Source organism: Calliopsis andreniformis, chromosome 8 (assembly GCF_051401765.1).
Source record: "Calliopsis andreniformis isolate RMS-2024a chromosome 8, iyCalAndr_principal, whole genome shotgun sequence".
Lineage (NCBI taxonomy): Eukaryota > Metazoa > Arthropoda > Insecta > Hymenoptera > Andrenidae > Calliopsis > Calliopsis andreniformis.
In genome coordinates, this window is record NC_135069.1 from 508862 (window position 1) to 531459 (window position 22598).

At 46.3% G+C, this 22598-nt stretch overlaps 1 protein-coding gene across 2 annotated transcripts; it reads right to left on the bottom strand.

Moving 5' to 3' along the window:
- Positions 1-615: 615 nt before the first annotated feature.
- LOC143182495 (serine protease inhibitor dipetalogastin) lies at positions 616-22465 on the bottom strand. 2 transcript variants are annotated; one of them, XM_076383511.1, is made up of 9 exons: positions 22338-22465; positions 3801-3917; positions 3234-3543; positions 3023-3166; positions 2778-2948; positions 2528-2692; positions 2216-2338; positions 1733-1909; positions 616-1607 (listed from the first exon to the last, which is right to left on the bottom strand). In XM_076383511.1, the coding sequence occupies exons 2-9, from the start codon at positions 3823-3825 to the stop codon at positions 1376-1378; spliced, it is 1347 nt and encodes a 448-aa protein (XP_076239626.1). In that variant the 5' UTR covers positions 3826-3917; positions 22338-22465; the 3' UTR covers positions 616-1375. The 2 variants fall into 2 exon arrangements, with proteins under 2 accessions (XP_076239626.1, XP_076239625.1); XM_076383510.1 differs by lacking the exon at positions 22338-22465 and adding an exon at positions 16449-16650.
- Between the last annotated feature and the right edge of the window lie 133 nt (positions 22466-22598).

The following is a 22598-nucleotide window of genomic DNA, read 5'->3' on the forward strand; positions in this document are numbered from 1 at the left end:
GTTGTCGTAAACACTAGCCGCCATGCTCTCTCAGCACCTGTCAATATCACCGCACGTCGCCGCCATCTTGCGGGAACGAAACCGATCGCGACTACTAACGCCATCTACCGACACAAACTCTTATTACCTTCTCTAGACTACGAAACTACAATACCCATTGTAGCTAAGTTTTAATAAATTTGGCTAAAGGGTCAGGTAGACAAGTGCAGAGATGATAGTGAAAGAACTGGTCAAGAGCCAGGACTGACCAATGGTCAGAAGCTGGGTGGGTCAGGGTAGCTTTCCAAACAATGACCGACCGACCGGTGGAACGATCTGACCTGCGCGACGGCTGGCCCGCGACTGCCCGCGACTGACGAATTCGGTGGTCCCAAGGGCGTATTATGGCTTCTCGATCAAAACAAAGAAATTGCGACAATGCGATTTGACGGAGAAGAAATTTGTAATAAGAGCAACAAATGTTCAGTAACATTCTATTTTCTTTTCAATGTATGATTATTTGCGAAATTTTAATATTAATATTTATTAAAAAGTAAATATTACGATTCAATGTTTCTCATTGGATATGTTTTTAAAGGAATGTTTTTACAAACATATGAAATGTCATCGTTTTTATCTTAAAATATTCAGATATAGTTTATTTTTGACATTTGAAGCGTGTATGTTAGTGTTGATATAAAAAAAGTTGTCACAAGTCCGATAATAAATTAAGATTACGATGATAAGGATAATTGTAATATGAACACACATCACATGTCAGGGAGAAGATGTAACAGCTAAATATATCCTTACGCTTATAGTAAAAATATGACCTGGAACTATCGTGTCACCGTAGCAAGTAGCGATAAACAAAATGATGCAAGGATGATGGAATAACTAATAATAATAATACTACAATAAATAAGAATGATTTTATCGGTGAGAATACATAGACGAAGATATCGAAGGAGCTAAAAAAAACTACAGTCTTGGTCCAATCGATGATCGAACGGACGATTCATGCAAGAATTCATCAAAGAATCGATCTTTTCAATGCTATCACTTATGGGAAATAATAATTATAATAATCTCCTGACAGTCGACTCGCGGGCATCATGCCCCAAGTTGTATTGACGAGATACTCGTTCTATAAACGTTTTTTCTAGGAAAAACCTTTAGCACTGCATTTAGGAGGTTCATCGAATTTTATTTCAAGACGAACGAATGCACGATCGAACCTTAAGAAGTCGATTAATTTGTTTCCGTTCGTGGCAAGATTATCTTACCTGAAGATCAATCACCTGTAAAGAAAATTGATCCGATTGTCTTTTAAAATGACTCGTCTTGAAATCGTAAAGTTTCCAACAAATTTCGACATAAATAAAAATTGATCGATCTAATACAAGTAATTCTTAGGCTCCTCCGTTGGTTGACCACACACTCCATGGTACTTCTTGGTAACTAGGCTCCGACTGCGACAGTTCTCAATTTCCAAGAAACACTCGTTGCTGTAGGTCATGCCGTCTGTGCCACAGACAGGATCGTAGTACGGAGGACAGATCTTTTGACAGCCGCGGAAGAGAAAACCTTGGACGCATCTCTTCATGGGCACTACGTAGACATGTTTCCTAAAGAGATTGAAAAAATAAAGAAAACAGTTTAGTCGTGTGAGGAAAGTTTTCTCAGTCTATTTGCTACGCAGCAAACCAGATAAACGCGAAGAGATGTAATTTCAAACACAATCGTTACTTACCCACAATTGTCCCTCTTCATCTCGCACTCGTTGCGATAGAGCTTGTTATCGGAACCGCAAACAAACTGGCGCTCTCCGCTGCAGATCTGGTTGCAAAGCGCCGTGGTGCGGCAATGTTGCGCTGGAACTTGAACCACCCTCTGACCACATGTCTCGTGCCGCAGATGGCAAAGGGACCTGAACGCAAACGAGTACACATATGATGCATCGAATCAATGGGACGTCAAGTACCGCGAGAGTTCTAGAATTCCCTGAAGCAATCATCTGAATGATTGTCGTCGAAAATAGTTGGCAATCAACTGAACAAGGATCTGTATGAAGGGGACAGACAGGTTCTTTCGATAGAACGAGTCTATGGTATTTAGGATAGGACTGAGAGGTCTGCCTCCTGGAGGGAGAGGTCAGTCGTGATTCACGCCAGCTCCTAAAATGAAAAACTCTCAGCGTTGGATGTTTCGGAATCCAAATAACGTTCTTAATCACCGGTAAACGTTGCCATCGCTTCCACAAACTGGTTCCTCGGGTACTTCGCTGCAATCTTCAGGGCAGTGTTCGGTCTCCTTCAAGGTCGTGCACTTGCCAACGTGAGCCAATTGAATGCCTTTCCTGAAACGTAACCGTGACGATAAGAGTTACCGCGTGATTGATATATCGTTAATGAGCGAAATAAATAACGCTCGTGACGCGAAACGGGTGACGGTAATTGCTTCCTGCACTGGCAATTACGCTCGCAAGTTTTTAATCTTGCTAAATAAAACTGCACGACTCCGTAGAACTTGAGAGAGGTGAACTTACAAGCACACCGCCACGTTTAGATGGCATTGATTCGGATAAGTGTTGGCATCGCTACCGCAAACTGGATCTACGTCGGCCCCACATCTCTGCTGCTGTTTCATGCACTTGGCCAAACGAGGCCGGCACTTTTCGAAGTCTACTACTGTCACCTTCCTCCTTGCCTGTCTGCAAGGTTTCGAAACAGAAGAGTGATCAATTCTCAACAGTGTACCGATTAGAATCGCCGATAAATCATATCCTGTGGACTGACCCGCAATTTAGCATCTGCATTTCGCACTCGTTCCTGTATACGCTACCGTCCGATCCACAGGTAGGCACTTCTGGTTGATCCTTGCAATCTAAAGGACACGCATTCGACTGGCTACCGGATGTTCGCTCTCGTGACACGCAGAACGACATGGGTACTTCGAACACGTGCTTGCTATACGAAGAAACGTGATAAGTCAAAGGGAAATCTAGGCAAGATATTCTAGAATTCAAAGGCTTCTTACTTACCCGCAGTTCTTCGCTCGCATTTTACAGGTGTTCGAGTAGAGGATACCATCGCTACCACAGGCAGGCTTGGCGCCGCGCCAGCAGGATTCACGGCAATGTCTCGTGGTTTGACAGTGCTTTTTATTCGTGCGTACGACGCCTTGCCTACAGTTCGAAGAAAAATGTCGAATGATAGAAAAGTTGGCTACTCGTCGAGATATTGCTTACATACCCACAGGTGAGCAGCTTCATTTGGCACGTAGATTTGTAGACGTTTCCGTCGCTGCCGCAAATGGGTCCATCGAGAGGTGCAAAGTCGCAGGACACGGGGCAATTTTCCCTGTGGGCGGAGATGTTGTTGCATGGTCCTAGGTGAGACAGCTCAATGCCGACTCTGCAGATCTCGACCCTGAGCATGCACTTGTTCAGATACGTGCGTCCGTCTGTGCCGCACACTGGGTCCTGATCGCCAGGGCAACGATGCTCACACTTGCTACTGGATGACCTCAAGCAAGCGGTCTTCTCCGTATTCACGGTCACGCCTATGCAATTTGTGAAGCAAGGATAATTACGTCAGCGTTCGATAGCTTGACGAACGGCTTGAATGTGTGAAACGCGGCGCGTTTGCAGTTAATAGATAATCATTAATGGTAACCATGGTGCAAGGTTGAAGCTCTTAACGAGAGAATAAAATGTCTCAGAAGTGTCTGAACGAACGTTGTAAAGCGGCTGTATAATCGCCAGACAATCATGTCTAGCTGTATTCTGATTATAATTATTATGATCCACAGCGGCTCACCCTTTCCACACATCTTCTTCCGCATTTCACACTGAGAGGCGTAAATCACTCCGTCGCTACCGCACACCGGTTCTCCACTTGGTGGGCATATTCGAGGACACGCGCCGGTCGCAAAATCTGAAAAAAATATAGCGAGTCAGTAGAAGTAGCAAGTGGTAGACAGACACGGTAAAGCATTAAGTAATACTGGCTAAAAGAATATGGAAAGAATCGAAGGGAAATTGGAGTGAAGGTGACAGAAATTGCGTCGAAGATGCAAGACTCTAGGTGCAAAGTGCGTTGCGAAATTGGAAAGAGTTAAGGGTACTCGCAAGATCGCTTCGACGCGATCCTTTCCAGGGAACGGGATGCAACGTTATACCGGGAGATTCTGTCGAATCTTTAATTGCTTCCTGCTGACCCTCCTTGCGGATATCTGCTCGCAGTACGGGTCCGCGCGAGCTGGTCTCGGTCCAGTGATCGTCGGGTCAACAGCACGCACACATCGACACGATTTACTGCGCTCGTATCGCGCACCGACTTGCATAATATGTAAGAAATTATAAAATTAAAAGGTACAGTTAAAGATAACCACGGCGAGGCAATGCGCGGCGCGGGTCTCGATGCCCAGACACCGTCCAAGGAATAATTTAAGCGCGGCTCCGATCGACTGACTAATCACCAGCAAGATGCACGCGAAATGCATCCATCGCGGTATAATTCAACCTGCTGCATTCTCTAGCGCGGGATAATAGCTCGATGGAAAAAAGATACTATCCTGCGAACGGGACGTCAAAAGAACAATACGATCTTAATGGACGATTAGCTCTTCTTCCTCTCGCGACGCGATAATTTATCTCTGATCGAAGTCACGCATCACGCTTGGCTTGGACGCGAAAAGAACGGTATTGTATGGCTGGTGGTGGCTTGCCCGGTAAAGTATGTTTTCTTCTCGAAAAGATCGCGATGCTCTCTCTTCTTTCTTGTAACGATCGAGTCGGGGCCCCTCGGGATACAATTTACTGGAATCTCGTGCGATCAAAGGCTCGGAAGGGTCGATATCGTTTCCCCGTAGGCTCGATAATTCGTGGCCAGCAGAATCCGAGAATCTGCGTTCGAATTTACAAAGTGAACGAGATAAAACGATACGGTATTGTAATAGAGGGGAAGCGAGACTCTCTTCCTGCTACGTACGCACTACTCAAAGACGCCGCGAACATTGCCGCTATTACAGTCTTTTTCCGCGTAATAATCGAGTTAGCCTTTCTTCTTCTTCCGTCTCTTCGCGGGGAGCCAGAAGCAGCAGCGGCGTGGCGCTGCGCGGCGCTGCGCGGCGCTGCGCGGCACCGCTAATAATCGAATACAAGACAAGATAAGCGTTAGCCAAGTTTACGAGCGTTCGTAATTACGCCGATTACGATTTATCGATCGGCTGGTATGGCCTAGCACACCTTGGTCGCGTTATGCATATGTGCGGCGACGATATCTAAATTGAATTTCCGCTCAACGTCAGAGAGAGGGATCAGACAGATTTTTTCATTCGAAAGTCGTTCGATCAGCTAGCTGAAGTCATTAAAAGCTTTTAACAAGAAATCCACCGATTCCCATAATCCCGAACGATTCACATAAAATCTTTATTATTGAATTATTTCATTGGAAACGAGAAGAGGCTAGAAATGGGATTGCGAGTCTTCGCGGCGAGTAAGAGAGGGAGAGGAGGAAGCAAGAAGGGTGTCGGATTCTTCCTCGAGCGGACGTCAGTTGGACAAGTGGGCGCGCGATTAGCGCGTTGACGGCCGACAGAAGGAGGTGTCCGTCACTCCCACGAGGGCGATTAAGTGAATCAATTATGCCAACGAGGGAGGACGTCTGGTCGAGAGGGCGATTGGCGAACAATGCAGATCGAATTATATCCCCGTAGAAATCGTGCTCTCGGCCTCGCTCCATCTCTCGCCCGCGCGTGCATGCTCTCCGCGCGATGCACAATGGATGCATGCCACTTGAACGGACGCAGAGAACGAGAGAGACAGAGAGTAGGAGAGAAATATGCGGGTCGGTGAACCACGGCAAGGATGCTGCTCCTTGGATTTTTGTCCACGAAACGAGGCCCCGCCGCGGAGGGAGAGGCGAGGGAGAGGCGAGGGAGAGGCGAGGGAGAGGAGAGGAGGAACACGAGGAGGAACTGGCATCGCGGAGATCGATAACAGAGAAATAAGGATCTGTTTAACGAACCGGAACGATTTGATACGAATAAGCCGTGGCTCATAAATAAAATGAACAATGTGCGCCGCGCCAGGCTGCGCTGCGCCAGGCCGCGCCGCGCCACGCCGCGGTCCTTTTGTTTCTCCTTCTGGCCGCAGCTGGAAAAAGCGACAAGCTAGATGGACCAGGATGGATGCTGCGCTCGGATGCGCGTACGCTCGCATGACAGACCGTTCGATTCGAGGGAAGATAATTAAGGAAGATTCGTTTGCAGGCGCAAACACCGCGAACCTTCAGCGGCCGGTGTCAATTAAGCAGCGGACACGGATACACAACTTGTAAACTAGCTGAAAAATCGTTACCGCTGGAAACGAGATACGTCTCGCGTGCCGTCGTGCCGCGAGGAATTCATCGCGACATGAAAACGAGAAACGGCCTTTCGTGAAATCGAGTCACATTGCGACTCCGACTTAATTAACGGGCTAACGATCTCGTATATTACACTCTCTAGAGCAGATATTGCGAGCCGAGCAAAATATAAAGCTATTACGAGTGCTCTTCCGTGTTCTTATAAAGTCCTTAGAATACCAGACAAATTATATTTAGCTGGCGATGCCGCTAGAGCGGTTTCTCGAAATGGAACAGTCGACTCGGCTTCTTCGTCGTAAATTCTCGCGTTCGTTTTACGAAAGCCACGTAGCTAGAGCGAATCAACGATCCAATCGAGATCACTACCGTTCCGAGAGAATCAGTTTTCGTGACCAGTTCACCGAACACCGGACGCAGCGAGAAGAAAAGGTAGAGGAAAAGTTGAAACTAGTCGTAAAGGTAAGCAATCCATTAATTCTGACGGCGAATGAAGCCGCGTGATCTATTCGCGTCGGATCGCGTGCGGGGGACAGTATCTCGAGCAGGCCGAGAGCGAGCCACGCGTAAATCATTCACAATCGATAGCGTTGAAATCGCGCGGTAAGGTCGTTCGTGCTGCAGACGCGGTTCGTGCAGCCTCCGATCTTCCCGCCGTTGCCGACCGCTTTATCATCGCGAAACGATCTCGTCTTCCTCATAGCATTGTCCCGTAACACGTTCGCGCGCGTTGCGTCGCGTCGCGTCGCGTCGCGTCGCGTCGCGTTGCGTTGCATCGACGACCTTTTATTTCTCTTGCGGAGCACGCGAGCCACGATAATTCAATGAAATTAGAGCAAATCGCGAGAATAATGTCATTAGATGAACTTCGATTCGATGTTGTTCGAGGGGCACTGAACACCAACCTCCTCATCCTTGCTCGACCGTGACTCTGTATAAAAGAATTACGATTTCTATACCGGTAAAACGATCTCGTTTCCTCTTTTATATCGTTCCAATAACGTCGTAAAGAAGCATCCGAGGGAAACGACAATGACACGCAACGTTCGAGCAATTTATCACCTGAAGTTACGGTGTATTCGCTATGCCTGAGTCAGACCTATCGGTTAACGGAGTTTCGGTATCCTCGTTCGGCGAACGAACCTAAACGACAATTCGATAACAGTTTCACGTTCAAATCCAGAGACAATCTCTCGTTGCTGCTACACCCTCTTTAGATCTGAGATACGCACGCTATCGAAACAGAGTATTTCAGGCTGCATTACGACTAATTACAACTTGGCTAACTGTCGCTAATCAAAACTGGTTCCGCGCGTGGCGACTCTGCGAATCCTGTTGATCAAGAAGAAAACGTAATTCGTTGGAGCCTTACTTCAACAAGAAGGATGGGAATGCTAATTAAATTCTAATATACGGCAGCAATATGTGTCAACAACAAGACACAGACTTGTTCCACGTATGTTGTGTGCATCTTTCGATGCATCGGTATCTGCGAAACTGCAGAAACTCTGCAGTTGCATCGACGAAAAACGTGACACGCGTTAACGATGCAGCAACAGCGTTAAACTTCAAGTATCGTAATGAAGAGCACGGTAGTTGTGCGGTTGTGTGGCCCTGGTAATCGACAAAAACGGCGGTATGTGTGTCGCCGATCGCGAAGGAGCACGGCAAACGAGTCGCGTTCCATAAATCGTCGGCATCGGTTCAAGTGGCGAGTGGTAAGTGGAGTACTGGGGCGAAAAACTACCTCCCAGATCGCTCCATCTCCCACGAGCATGCACGCACGCGTGTGCACTCGCGATCGCCTGCGCCGATCCGTTAGATCCGAGAAACGTTCGATCAGCCGAACTACCGACCAATTCTCCACATTTTTTCCCACCTCTTTCCGACCGCTCCGCTCGAGCTGGCGCGAAAATTCCAAAGCGTGCGCGCAGTTTTCTCCTGAGAAATGAAAAATTACGAGACAGTGCGTGCCGCGATTTACTGAACAAGCTACTTTTTTCTAATTTTCTTTTAAACATATCACTTCTTCAACGCTTCCCACATCGTGTCTGAAACTTGCCTGTATAAATAGAAATACTAACAAACTCCCTAGAGCATGTAGCGTCCACCAACCGCAAGAAGAAAAGGCGAAAGTAGAGAGCGCAAAACCGGAAAAAATAAAAATGGATGAAGCAAAAGAGGACGATAAACTAATCGATTCTAAAGGAACGAGACCATTACGAAGAGCAGTAAGATCTGTATGAAAAAATACCGTATCATCCGCGGATTTTCTACGCAGATTTTTCTTGCATTCCGATACACCCTTCCTACACGTGTTCCGAGTTAGATCGAAAACACGTTAACGCCTTGGTCACGGTACGATCACCGCGAGGCTCGGTAATGGCTCCTCTAAAATGTTGTTCAATGCCCTGAAGCGTGAATGAATAATATTCGGGCAATCCGTTGGCAAGACCGTGACCGAACCGCTAGTGTAAATGAAATGTTCGCGTAGTCCGCGCGGATTCGCAACGCGCTAGTAAAATCTCCATCGAGGAATGGAATTTTTCAGCTATCCTGTCGTTGAGCAAACAAACACAGAAGTGACATTTTTCGCTTTGGATATGTAAGTATAACGGGAGTAAGAGCGACGGATACTGTTACCCTGCTGGCGTGGCGGATCGAGAATTTCGGGCCGCGCTCTCTTTACGGATTCGTCGAACCTTTCGCTACGAACTCTCCACGGAATGGTAATTCTATCGCGCGACGAGCAGGCATCCGCGCGCAATCCTGACAATTCGACTGATCGATTCACGCTACCTCGACTCAGCTGTCGCCGTCCTGCTCGATGAATTACGACGTCTAAGGCGAGCGACCTCGAGGCTGGATGACCACGTAGCGGTAGTAAAACCTATGGAATCCCATAAGAATGCCTGGTTCCGTGTGCCGTGGGCATAAATCTTCGGATGTAATTCGAGATTTCCTTCGTGCCGATGCTTGTCAGAGTTTTCATTGAATGCTGGGAGAAGGAAAGAGAGGGGACTGTACGGTAACCATACGCGCACGTAGCATTCAAGGAAATTGCATATTAAAGGTAATTAGAGTAAAACGAGGTAAGAGGGACGGAATATTGAGTGATTAAGTGGAGACGCATCACCGCATCCCAAGAGAAAGGGTAATTATCAACGAAGGTCGACGTTCCTTCGCTCGAAGCGCGCGCCGATCGTTGAACTTTTTTCTATCGAGCCTTTCATCGTTCTGCTCAGCCTGCAACGTTAACTCGATCGATCTAATAATCTTGTTGCAGGCGTTGACAGCTCGCTGCGGATTTAAATGAGAAATTTCACTTTTACAAGCGACCTATGAGCCTCGACGTATTGCCAGCAAACTGAAACGGGCCAAGAAATGATAATCGACACCTGCACCGCAAATTCATGAAGAAATCTTGATCTGATCTCCTCGATCAGCGGCGAATTTGAATTGGAAAAATCTACTTTTCTCATTGCTCGGCAATAGCAGATCGTACAAATGTTGATCCATCAATTTGCGACGATCACCTTTCATATGTGATCGATAGCGTGTAAACAAGAGAAAACTAAACGGGGTACCGACGAGGGAATGCGCTGCGATACAAATGCCCCACGAGACTGACCTCGACCCTTAATTAGTAGTCAGCCATTGATAGCCACAAGAGGTCGACTCATCCTTCGTTTCACGCGTTAATGAGTCTGCCTCATTGCGTTACTCGCGTCAAAAGCGGCCTCGATTCCGCTTACTCTCTCGGGATTATTAACGTCGAATCAGGAATCGCGTGAAAAATGTACGCTTTGCCGCGTTCTTTTTCTCCTTTACTGACAACCGATGATTTAACGCGACTGCTTCGAGGCAACTTGTTTCCTGAATAATATCCGCGCAGCTGGCCACAGCAGAGAAGATTTATCGAGTGCCGTGACGATCGGTAACGATCTTAATCTTTCATTGATACTATGGGCAGCAGCGAAAGCTTCCAGCCTCTGATGCAGCTATTAATTTCCAGCAACGCCTCTGCGCTTCACCGAGAAGAAGAAGCACGAAAGTGACCTCGACCTTACCTCCATACCTACTTATGTCTAGGCCAGGGTTTCACGGCCCTCCATCACGTAAAACGCCACAGACTGTGGTTTGGACAAATGGTCAAGCAATCGTGATCGAGAACCGCGATCGTTTTCTATCCTCCCCCTTCCTCTCTCCTAATACTGGCTTTCATATTAACATGATTTCCCGCCTGATAGATTGGAGAACGTGCCGCATACGAGACACTATTTTTTGCTAATGATCTAGAGAAATCATCGAATACGTGGAAATCGAAAAGTGGAGCATGAAACAGCCAAGATTGATCGTTCCTCTAATGTTGAACAAAAATAAATACATCCGCACGATCGCTAATGGCTCTGCCGTTCCCTTTAATTTTGTTCGATTCATTTCAATGGAATACTCCTGAAATCTTACTAATTAGAAGCAAAAGCAGGCCACGAGATTTTTATGCAAAATCCAATATCACGAGGAACGTCGGTGGTTTAGGGAGGTGATTCGTTCGAAGTCACCTGACATCGAAAAAACGTGACGAGCATATCATTACCGCGATGGCGTAAATACCGAACGTTCTCCGAGTACTTTCCCGCAAGAATACACGAAATCTTTTATGCGCATACTATTATGAAGCTGTCACCAGTTCGACATATAACTTAATGTAACTTCTACGCGCGTTGGTTTTCCTGCAAAGATTCGCTGGCCCTTGTGACAAAAACACTGGACACAATATCGTGCTACATCTCGATGGTATCTCGATAAAAGTAGAGCTGACAGGAAGAGATTAAGAAGAACAGTGTCTTCAGTGGGAACTTCCAGATCAGTTAACGGAGCGGAGGATCTAGAATGAAGAGTGACGGAGGGAAGACACCTCGTTTGGCAGTCACGAGAACACGTTCACTGGGTCTTCAGGTCAGCAAAGTAAGTCAAGCATCGGCGGATAAATCGGAGAAGGGTAACGGTGTCGTACCCAAAAGGACAGGACTGGTTTATCGATCGAGCGGAGCGCGGTTCCGCGAAACCAAGGATCTAGTTGTGGTCCAGAGCTCCTCAAGGTTCACCCGCAAACTCTGCTCGTTGATTAATCGTCGCTCGCTACGACCTCTCGTTTCTCGAGAGTCTAATCAGGTAGAGAGAGAACTGAGAGAGAGAACTGAGAGAGAGAACTGAGAGAGAAGAGGTGAGAGAGAAGAGGTGAGAGGGTAGACTGTCTCGAATGATTAAAACGGTGACTTCTCGTTTTTCGGGGTGAACCAATCGACCCACGAATGGCTGTCGATCTATCAGAATGGATCCATAAGGATGATTAACGAGCCAATAACGCGAAACGGCGGACAGTCATCGTGGTGTACAATCTCCATCATTTACCACTTTCCTTCTGGTCAACCAGAGATATATGCAATGAAAACCAGGTGCTCATGGCACGAGTCATTTGTCACAAGCAGCGCAAATCTCGTTTAATCGCGAAATACGTGCATCGACTGCATCATTAATCGATAGGCCAGGTCTGTCGTTCGATACACGTTTTATAATAAAGTAACCAACGCCACAGGGCATATGTGCATCCAGTTCATTTGATTCTGGCTGCACAACTACAAAGCTGACCCATCATATGAGCCTAGGATTGCTTTCGCGAGTATCCACGTATGTACAAACGATTGATCAGATCGGTGATGTATTTGTAGCCTTGCGATCACGATCTATAGAACCGAAGACACGTCTGTCGGCGATCTTATCGAAAATACCTATGCCCAACGCGTCGGGTTCGACTAAATAATAGTTGACCAACGCTGCGGGAGGAGACCGAGAAACAAGTCGAACAGGTTAGCGTATTAATAGCATGCGTAAACGTAGGTACTAATAATATCCTTCGTAGATATCTGCTATCAATATCCAATTCCTGTTCCCCCTGCGGGTCAGGAATTTGTACAGTTAACGAAGACGTGACGAGTCTGCTATCCCACTATTAGAAGGAAGAAAGAAAGTAGGATAGGGAACGAAACCTTCGAATAAATTAGTAAACCATGTTCGTTTCTAACTCACTGCGTTCTATCTTGTTCTGATGTGTCGCTCTCATAAAGGAGATCACGGGAGGTATTAAATATTGAGCAGCCGCGGTTGGCAAAAGCAATGGTCGGCCGACTGTAAGGGCAGAATCGTTAATAACGGGTACGAGAAACAGATCTTGAATTATGAAACGTGAGCAGGGACCGCTCGGCCACAATCGCGCGGAATTTATAACTGAAATCCAACCCCAGCGAGTACCGTTTTGACCGCGGAACTACGTACCTTCCCGTCGCGGTAATGGTAATTCATGTCTGTAGGTCCCTCTTCCTCAAGAAATCCTGCACCTTACCTCTTCCCGCTTTGGTTATTGAAAGGTACACCTGAGATATGGATCGCCGTGCCACGCCGTATCTCTTATTCAATTAACTGACCGGGATTATCGTTAACAGGAAATTAAAGTAAAACGAGTCCCCCAATAAATAATCCTGACGAGCGTGATGACGATAGAAAATTAGTGGACTCCAGGTGAAAAAGAAGGAAAGGGGGCGTGACTCGCTCTTATCATTCCAATTGAAACGCTTCCACTAGCTGTACTAGATTCTCCGATACGTTCCACTGAACGCGGCACGAGAACTTATTGTGGGAGCGAAAGAGCGTATGCTTGATTCGCGCGAAATATTATCCTTCGATAGAAGATAAACGAATCACTCGAATTTCTAGCGAAAGGCACGATCCACAACCGCGAAAGTGTTTTAATGCACGCGGCGTGGCGTGACCTACTACTGACGGAGCACTTGCTCAAACTAGCCAGGGAATTTTCCTTTTTCGAGAAATACATTTCAGGCGACGCGACTCTTCGAGGAAAGCTTAAAGGAGAGAAGCAGGTTTCCTTTTTGCTCCGCGTCCGAAACTACTGCGATGAAAAATCGAGTTTAACGCGAAGGAGAACGTGACTGCGATGGTTAAATGAATAATTTACGTTTCCTAGCGGCGCGGCGCGGCGCGCAAGCATTGCCGACACACGAGGAAACTGTTCTGATATCATCTGCCGTGCGTGCTCTTCAGCCAGTGCGCGATGATGCTACACAACCGCACACGGATGTCTTTCCACTTAGCATAAAATCGTCCTGGCGCATCTCTCTGGTCCGCTCGGTCGGGTCTGTTGGACTTTCGCGCCAGGCTTACACGACTACAAACTCTTACGCGACGAAAGAATACACGATCGACGAAACTGACCAAAACTGACTGAAACGTATGCACCAAGTAACCCGTCTCCTTTTGGTGTCACAAAACTAGGCCGTTCAAATATTTTCTAAGCATTTTCGAATAACGGTAACTCGCGACGCGATCCCTCGAAGAAAGGTATCTATACTCCTATTCGACTATTCGTTCCGAAATATGCGTAGAGAGTGCTTCGATCTGTGTAACATTCTCCAGAGTTCCCCTTTGTTTTCTTTTAATCGCGATGATTTAGGTGCGCGACACGATAATTATATAATAGTTCCCTAGCCCAGAGGATGTATGAACGAGTAATTGTCCGTTAGAGATGCAATTAGGGAAGCCTAATTGGCACGTGTACAGCTTTTTTCCCGGTTTCCTCAAAAGCACGATCGAACGTAATCGTCTAGACCGTGCGACGAATCGTGTGTCGAATTAATCATCGACAATGGAGACTGTCTGAGTTAATGACCTAAACGAGAATTTAGTGTTCGCTAAACGAAGTTTCTCGTTAATCCAGATACATATTAGGTATTTCTCCTTCGATCATCAGGTGGTTGTTAATTCGAGTTTTAATAAGCGCTAGATAGACCGGAGAACGAAGGTACAAGTCCTTTTTCCGCTTCGCTAAATGATCCTTTCGAGTGTAAAAATACGTTTTCTAGTCAAAGGAACGACGGACTCGCAGAATGCAAGCGAGTGAGCATACGTTCCCTCTTTTTTCCTAGTCCACAAAGCAAATTTCATTTGCGAGAATGCGCGCTTGCGAGTGGCAATCGAATCTCTGGTCTGTTTCCCGAGGGACGTAAAACAAGGAACCGGGTCACGAGTATTCGAACACAGTGAAAAGTCAACGAACCAAAACCGTACCGCTTTTAGAAGATCATCTTTTATTGAAACGCCTCGAGACTCCCCGGTCGCTTTTAGAACGTTTTCAATGCGGAGGAATCGAATAAACGTGCCACGGTTTTCAATCGACCGAACATCATTTATTGCGACTTCAAAGGACGCGTTCTGACTATATTGTCTCAGAGAAAATCATAGTTAAGTTTCTCGCTCTTAACCCTTGTGTCGTTTATTGCGACATACATAGATACGATAATAGCTTGCTTCGAACCTGTTTCGTGTCAAAGACAATTATTTTGTTTGATAAAAGACCAACGCAACATTCCCCTTTTTCCCTTCAAGAAAAAGTGTATTTGCTCGCTTCTACTGTCATCAGTTCTTACGTCGTAAGCCAATTTCACGTACATGCACGCATGCAGTGGCTTTACAGCACGCCATTATTCAATTAAATGCCCTGTTTGCATACGTGCACGTACGGATTGCAAGGAAAAATATATGTAAGAAGAATGATGCGATAGCGAAATTTACAGGGAGCTGGAGTGTCGTAAAAAGATAAGGTCACGCGAAAGAATGGCCGTTCCAATTAATTGTGTGGTATTGGTTTCGATAAGGGGCACAATAAAATTCATTACTGCTCGCGTTATCAGACGCATAAAATCGCAGGATATCAGCAACAGCAGCTAGCTTCGCTACTTTGCCAGCATTTCGCGCAAGGAGTCGCGGGATTAGAAGTCGATTAGAAGGCAGATGTAAATCGGGTTATCGCGAACACCTCGCAGTCTCGTAATTCTGCCCGACAAGGTCGCGAACGGAGCAATAAGACGCGTTTCTTTTTCCCCCGCCCTGTGAATTCCCAGAGTCGCTGAGTCCGAGCGGGTTTCAGGGACGATTAGCATACCTAATTAGGCGCGTCAGCCCGGTTAACTGGTCGTTTTGCGTGTTATACGTGCCTGGTCGAACACACTCGACCGAACCCTTTACGTACTCGCAGTAGCGTAACTGTGAGATACGTTTAATAAAATTGGACATAATCTAACGAGGTGAAAAAGAATATGTGCTAAATGTTCCCTCCCCACGCGAGAACAACTGTTCGAGAGCGGTTCGTTTTCCTGCGGTTAGTTAATTAGGAACCGAGTTTAATGATTCACCACTGACGTGTAAGATCCCGACTACGGATGGAAATATAAAATACCGAAAGTAGGACTCCAGTGACGCCGCTGTACCGGTCTCGAAGGCAAGCGTGTAGGGAACGCATGCAAAGTCAGAGAGGAAGAGGAAGGAACTCGCCCCCGTGAGCCGACTCGTGCACGAGCCGTTGCGAGCGTGCGGGAGATTAAAACGAAAAACCATTGGTCCCTTTTTTCTCTCCTCTCTTTCTTTCCCCCGCCCTTCCCAGCCGACTGGCTGAAAGAGCATCGCACTTGGCCAGGAGCAGATACCGGCTCCCTGCCGAGAATTCAATGGATGCTCCGAGCAAAGCCATTTGCCGAGAAATAGAGAAAAAGGGGATAGGCTGGATGTGGATGAAGGAATTGCGACATCGCTCCGGAAGGAGCTGCTTCGCATCGAAGAAAAAAGATTCGAGTTTCTTCCTTTTGCTCGCGATACCGTTGCCCCTTATTCCGATGCTCGTTAACTGACCTACTTCGATTACATTCTGATTTAATATCCACTAGACTCCTGCTCTGTACGAGGTAATAAATGGTACTGTTCGTCGGCTCATCCCGTCGAGCTTATTTGTTTCTCAATTAGCGAACCGTGAAACCGGTGAAACCGGTGAAATTGGTGGCAGTAGACGGGAACGAATTATCGGCGAATTTTTGCGAAGAGGAGGATTACGAAGCAGTCTGGGTCAAACAGAGTGTCTGCGGGAAGAAAACGTGGAGGAGAGAGGACAGAAAGAAGGTTGCGACCTGTTGCGACCTGTTGCGACTTTCACCGGAGCGAAACGATCTTAGGGCAGAGGTTAAAAGCGATACCGACCTTGAAGGCAACACAGCAGGACGATCCCGACGACGAGGTAGACGTGACGTTGCATCCTTCGTTACTGTCGACGATCCGATCTCGAGTAGCGAGCACGATCGAGGAAGCAGCAGCGACGAGCGTTTCACGGGACAACTTTCTCGGAGCGCAGCAGGCGGATGGCTGCGGCCGATTATCCTATTGCGTGGAGGTTCGTGCTGTCGCCACCGAACGGTTAAGGAGGATAAGGCCGAAGTCGCGGAAAAAGATGGTACAGAGGCGAGGAGATGGTGGTGGCGCCGTAAGAGGAAGGGGAGGAGGAAGTGCCCTCTTCGACCTCTATCGTCCTTCGAGGTCCACGAACGACTGAGGCGCACGAAGCGACGTCGGTCTGGCTATAGCCTCCCCTTCCTACTTTCACGTGGCGTGCTCCCGTTTCCACTGGAGGCGCGGACTGGAGAGCCTCTCCATGGGCCATTTACCATTACCATCATCGTCCACGACGGCCAGTCAAACGATTCAAAGAGGTGGGGAAGGGGTGGATGGTTGGCGCGGAACGAGGGGACCAAGACTGAAAACGTACCAACTGATCGGAGATCGGAGAAGCATCGTTTCTAGGCCACCTCAGCCTCCTCCACCAGGGCACATCTTGCTCTTCCTCCTCCCGGTCCTCCTCTTTTTCACCTCTCGAAAATGCTTTCCCGCTTTTCTGCTCCCCATCTTTCTCGATTTCGAAGGGAAGTCGCATCTTCCTGCCACCGTCAGCCCTCCGCGGATCGGGAGCACTCGAGATCACCGCGAAGCTTTCCACTTTTGTACTATTTATGCGTCGCGACTAATAACTCGCGCGATGCCGGCGAAGATAGTTTTCCTTTTCAAAAAACAACCTGTCTTGCGGATGTGGGAGTGGAGCAAAGGAAATGACTGGACGTTCTACGCAGAACCTGATTGAGAAAGTTAGTCTATTAAAAGTGGTAGAATATTCTCGGCTTGCCGATGAAGACGCTGCCAGTTCCCTCGCGATGTGCTCGTCGATTTGCATTTCAGCGGGTGCACTTTCTAATCGAACGATCACGGGGAATTTTCTTCTTACCGACAGCGACATTAGTCTCCTTTCCTACTTACATTCTAACCGCGAATTTCACGTGCGGACACGCCGTCGAAAGACGGCGTTTAAAAACGGTTTAAGCTCGCGTTCCGTATTGCATCCCTACCAGGACTAATTAAAAGCAGATTTCACGGGCGTGCAAAACGCAGCACGCGAGCGAGATACACAAGAACGAACTTAATTGCAAAGTAAACTTTCCTATGAACGTTCCTCTTCCTTCTTCTACTCATAATTTCCAATCGAACTGCTCCGAAGCATCGGCATGAAACTCGTCGAGATTTCGCTTCGGTGAAGCACCGAGGCGTTCAACGTAATCAAAACAATCGCGGATTCCCGCGCGTCGACCACCGTGGCGCGCATTAAGCGAATTCTATTTATACGTTTTCCTAGATTCGGCGAAATCGCTCTCGGTGCTCCAGTTTCGATCGTCTAATGCTCGAACGGGAACTAAAAAACACGACACGTCGGTTGTTAGAGACGAAAGTGTGGCAGCGGCCCGAGGGAGCAGTGGTGCAGGTGCTGCTGCGCCCGAACCGCTGCTACTGCCTACAACCATCGAAGGCCGGAGGGGATCGTTCGTCAACGCGAACTGTCAGAGTATCTGTCGGAGCGCAAAATACGCGCGATCACGTATATGTGTACATCAGCCTTCTCTCCTACAGACTTGACCATTAACCCACTTACGCGTTTAACGTGGTTGCTTTGCCTGGGACAGCTGCGATTGTGCCCAATATTGGTGATTGTTGCGCTCTACGATATCACCGCGAAAACAGCTAGTAGATGAACTTTTGTTCAATCACTCAGGCAAAGCATAGCCCTTTCCCATTCGGAGATGCCGAGCGCGTCCTTGTAGCAAGTGTCGGTTTAGATCGAAAGAATCACGTATTCCCACTCTGCTTCGACGATCAGGCGGGCCAGGTGACCGTCTACGTGTAACGATTCGCATGCTTTTCGCATGCTTTTCGCATGTGTTACACGACGGCCTTAAAACGACTAAACGACCGAGCAACGACCTCGTTGCCGCGTCGCGTCGTCTGAACGTCATTACGAAACACCGATTCTGCACGGTCCGGTTGCTTGGCCAATGCCATTCCTAGGCTCCCTTAGCCTGCGTTACGCTAACTTGCGTTAGCCTGCGAGTACTCCCTAAATTAATGATAAAATGGGAAGATCGGCTTGAAATAAGATAGGCTTGAAATCGTACGTAAAGAGCATGTTTCTGCCGCGAATGATTTATCGCAATTGAAGCAGCTGTGAAATGCTCGGTCCACCTTGAAAAGGTGTAATGAATTTTCTGCGTAGGAAATGATAAACGACGGTGCAAAGATCGGCAAGCGATTGTACGCGACGCGATGCGACGCGATGCGACGCGATGCGACGCATCGAAAGGATGTGGTCGCGCCTCCGCGTGGCAAGAATACCCTTTCAGCGAATTGAATTTGAATGGATTCATTATATCTCTCTATAAATGCTGCTCTCGCGGCTTTCTTGCACGACCAGTCCTCTTTCGACTCTCCCGCGCCCTTTGTTCGCAATCCAATTTTGCAATGAATCGCGATCGACCCTCTTTCCGTCCAACTTTTCAATTCTACTTAAGGCTGAGCCAAGAGGAGGCTTTTATTCGGCCCGACAGATCAAATTATTAGTTCGTGTGTCGACCTAGCGTTTTTTCTTTGTAATTCCATCAACGATCAACGCGTTGTTGCTATTGAACTTAATGGGCATATTTTCCAAAGTAATCCTTCCCGACACGGTCCGATAAGACTCGGAAGATCAAACAGTTTCCTCGCGGTCGCATTTCAATCTATCAATCCGACAAGAGGATAATTTGACGCCACTGAATCTCTGGCTAAAGGCAAGATCTGGTCCACGAAAGTGATCCACTTTATTCAATCGAGAGCGCGATCCAGCATCTGCGACCGATTTGACCACGGTATCATAAATTATTGTATAACATTATCCCCGATAATCTGAACACCGTTATAGCAATTAATTAATATCCCAGTCGAGCAGCGCTTAAGATTCGTTAAGCCTCGCATCAAATCACGACGTAATGTTTAAACGATAATTAAAGTTCGCGTCTAATGGTCTGGTTGATGCTGCATTCAAGGAGCTCGACGATTGGAAGGTAAATCAGATTTGTTGAAAATAGCAAGAAAATTTACGTGCATCCGCGAGACTCGATCAAAGGAGACCCGAGTACATTAGCCTTCTCTTTTTCACAATGTCCCCAGTATCAGAAATTATTTAGATCGCGACTTTATAGCCTCGGAATGGAGTCACGCGACCTGCACTGAACACGTGCTACGACATCATTACGCTCTCCGCAGTTTACGATTCCTAGCTCCATTAAACCGCGACGAGGAAGGTTTCAACAGATCGGTTAAAGAATTGATAATCATTGTGCTGTCATTTGGATCCAATGAAACGAGCGTTATCCTGTAGATACCGACATTACCGCGACCACTTCCGATCGATTCGGTCATATTTCATGCACTCGTATCGAATGAAACCACAAAAGCCAACACTGACTTCAATTCCCGATTGGATAGGCTTTAATTTAATAACTCAGAAGAGAGAGATGTTCTTCTCCTTTCGAAACCATTAATTTTTATGAGGTCTCAAGTGGATAGAAATTACTGCGGTAACCAGTAGAAAAAACGAAGACGGAAAACGTTATTATCGTTCGTTCCGACGAAGAATACTACGACTAGTGACATATGCGACAACAGTAGTTGTATACGAACACCACGGGAGGAACCGTGTTTCATACGTGGCTCGTTTGACGGAGAAAAATGTTTAGGCGGTCGAAAGGATGTACGCGCGATAAGAGAAGCACGGAGAAAAACGAAGGGACTAGCGAGGAGTGGGCCAACCAGATCTCGACGAGCGTGTAAAGCTCGCAAGACGAGAATCGGAAATCTCCATGTATTAAATAAACATTTCGCCGCTGTCAAAGCCAAGCACCGCGGTGTGGTATAGTGTCCCATGTTCGTGACCATACAGGGGAACTCGTAAAGTATGCGACCAGACAAGGCAAATGCAGCGCGCTTGCATCGAGACAGGGCCGCTGCTCGACCATTCGCTAAATTACCATTGGGACCTCTCACCTCTCCGCTTAATAAATGTCCAGCTAGTAATGGAGATGGCCTTTGCGTATTTCGACCGATTATTGTTACAATAGAGAAGAATTCTTTCAGAAGTCAGACACAAATCTGAGTCGGTCTCGTATATGTGGCGGTACAGATCGGTCATTTATTTTCGCCCAAGACGCAAATGCGTATAATATACAGACTTTAATCTGTGATCATTTCAATGGCCAAAGATGAAAATCTGAAAATTTCTTCTCCGTGGCAAGGAGCATGTTGGGCCAAAATCAACCGAGCCGTCTATATAGAGAAAAGCCTGCAATTGAGAATATGTCGTCGCTAACGCGAGCACTTCTTTACAATCGACATTCCAAGTCACGACGACGCTTTCTATTACGTTTATTTTGCTCGAAACCTGTTGATTCCATTTGCCCACAGTAGTGAAGCAAACCACCATACAGACATAATGCGATTGACACCTTCGACGCAAAACCGGACTGTCAAGTCACGAACAGTCGACACAACCCTGACATAAATGTCTTGTTACTTCCTGAAGGAATGCACCGCGTATAGAACCCATCGGCAATCTACTCACGATCCATATCTATCTGCATGATTTCCATCTGATCTATTTCATCGACACAATTATCGTGATTCTCTCATTGAGCCAGTGTAAAGATACGTGTTTCTCGGCAACCGTATACATTATAAGGTGTTCGACAATAGGTGTTAAAAATTTTAAGAGGTAATTATGCATGTTAAAATAGATCCAAAATCAACAATAATCAAATTGTATTTAGGACTTCGTTTTAGAGTTATTTATTTGTTCTGAAGACGTGTCTGTCTTGGGACTTGTCTTATACTACTGCTAGCGTGCAGTAGTCAGGTCAGACATAGCGGAGTCAGTGGAAGAAGTCCTAAGTCAGACACACTTCACATGCGCTTTGTGGAGACTGAAAATCGCTAGGTACATATGTTTCGAATTAACTCCCTTGCTAAATAGGCAGTATCTAAAGTAAATGTGTTCGTGTCACCCCTAATCAGATATGATGATTAAGTGACTGGAATGCTTGCGATTTTCTATCTACCAAGACAAAGTTATATCCTTATCAAATCTAGACGCACGTTAAGAATAGATACCGTCCTTTGAAATCCAGTTACGTAGCTGATATCACGATGCAAAATTATATCATTTACTGTATCGTTTAGAGTTGAATCTGTCACGATCTTAATTAATTATTTAATACTTAATCGATTTTGCTTTACTTTCAATAACATTTCGCGCTTGTAATTTCAATTTCTCGACGGATGGATCGATTCAATTTAACTTTGTCATTAATTAATTTCAACGAAGAATGTAATAGCCTATTAGAGCCAAAGTATCAGTAATTATTGGTGATTGTAAAAAACGATTACCACTATCTTGATTACACGAATGTATCTTGTCAAACAAGTTTGCCTATTCGAACCACGCATAGTGATTATGCTTATAAAATTAGATTGAAAGAATCCCCTCTTCAAAATGTCAAAAAATTTTATTAAATAAATATGAAAACTTCTATTAAATAATCAACCTAGTCTTACTTCTATTTTGCAATAACCTTTTCGATACAGTTTGTGTTTTGATACTATGTATCATTCTAACCAAAAAGACTAAGACCATAAATTGAACGAATAAATAAATAAATGAACAAGTAGAAATGATAAGCGTACCTTTTCTGTATTCAAATCTTCAATTTTTCATTCACTCGATATAAGATAATGCAGATTCACTCACGGAACTCCGAGCTTCGTTGTAACGTTGTAGTAGACAAATCGCACAATCGTAGTTTCCAACGACGGATAAACTAGATATCTGCCCACGTTCCAAGAAAGAGGTCCGAAAACAGAACTATTTTAACTTGAATAGTAATAAAGTTTAAAAAAGAAACTGTAGGCGAACAACACGTTAACACTGTTCGTGAGATCTATACT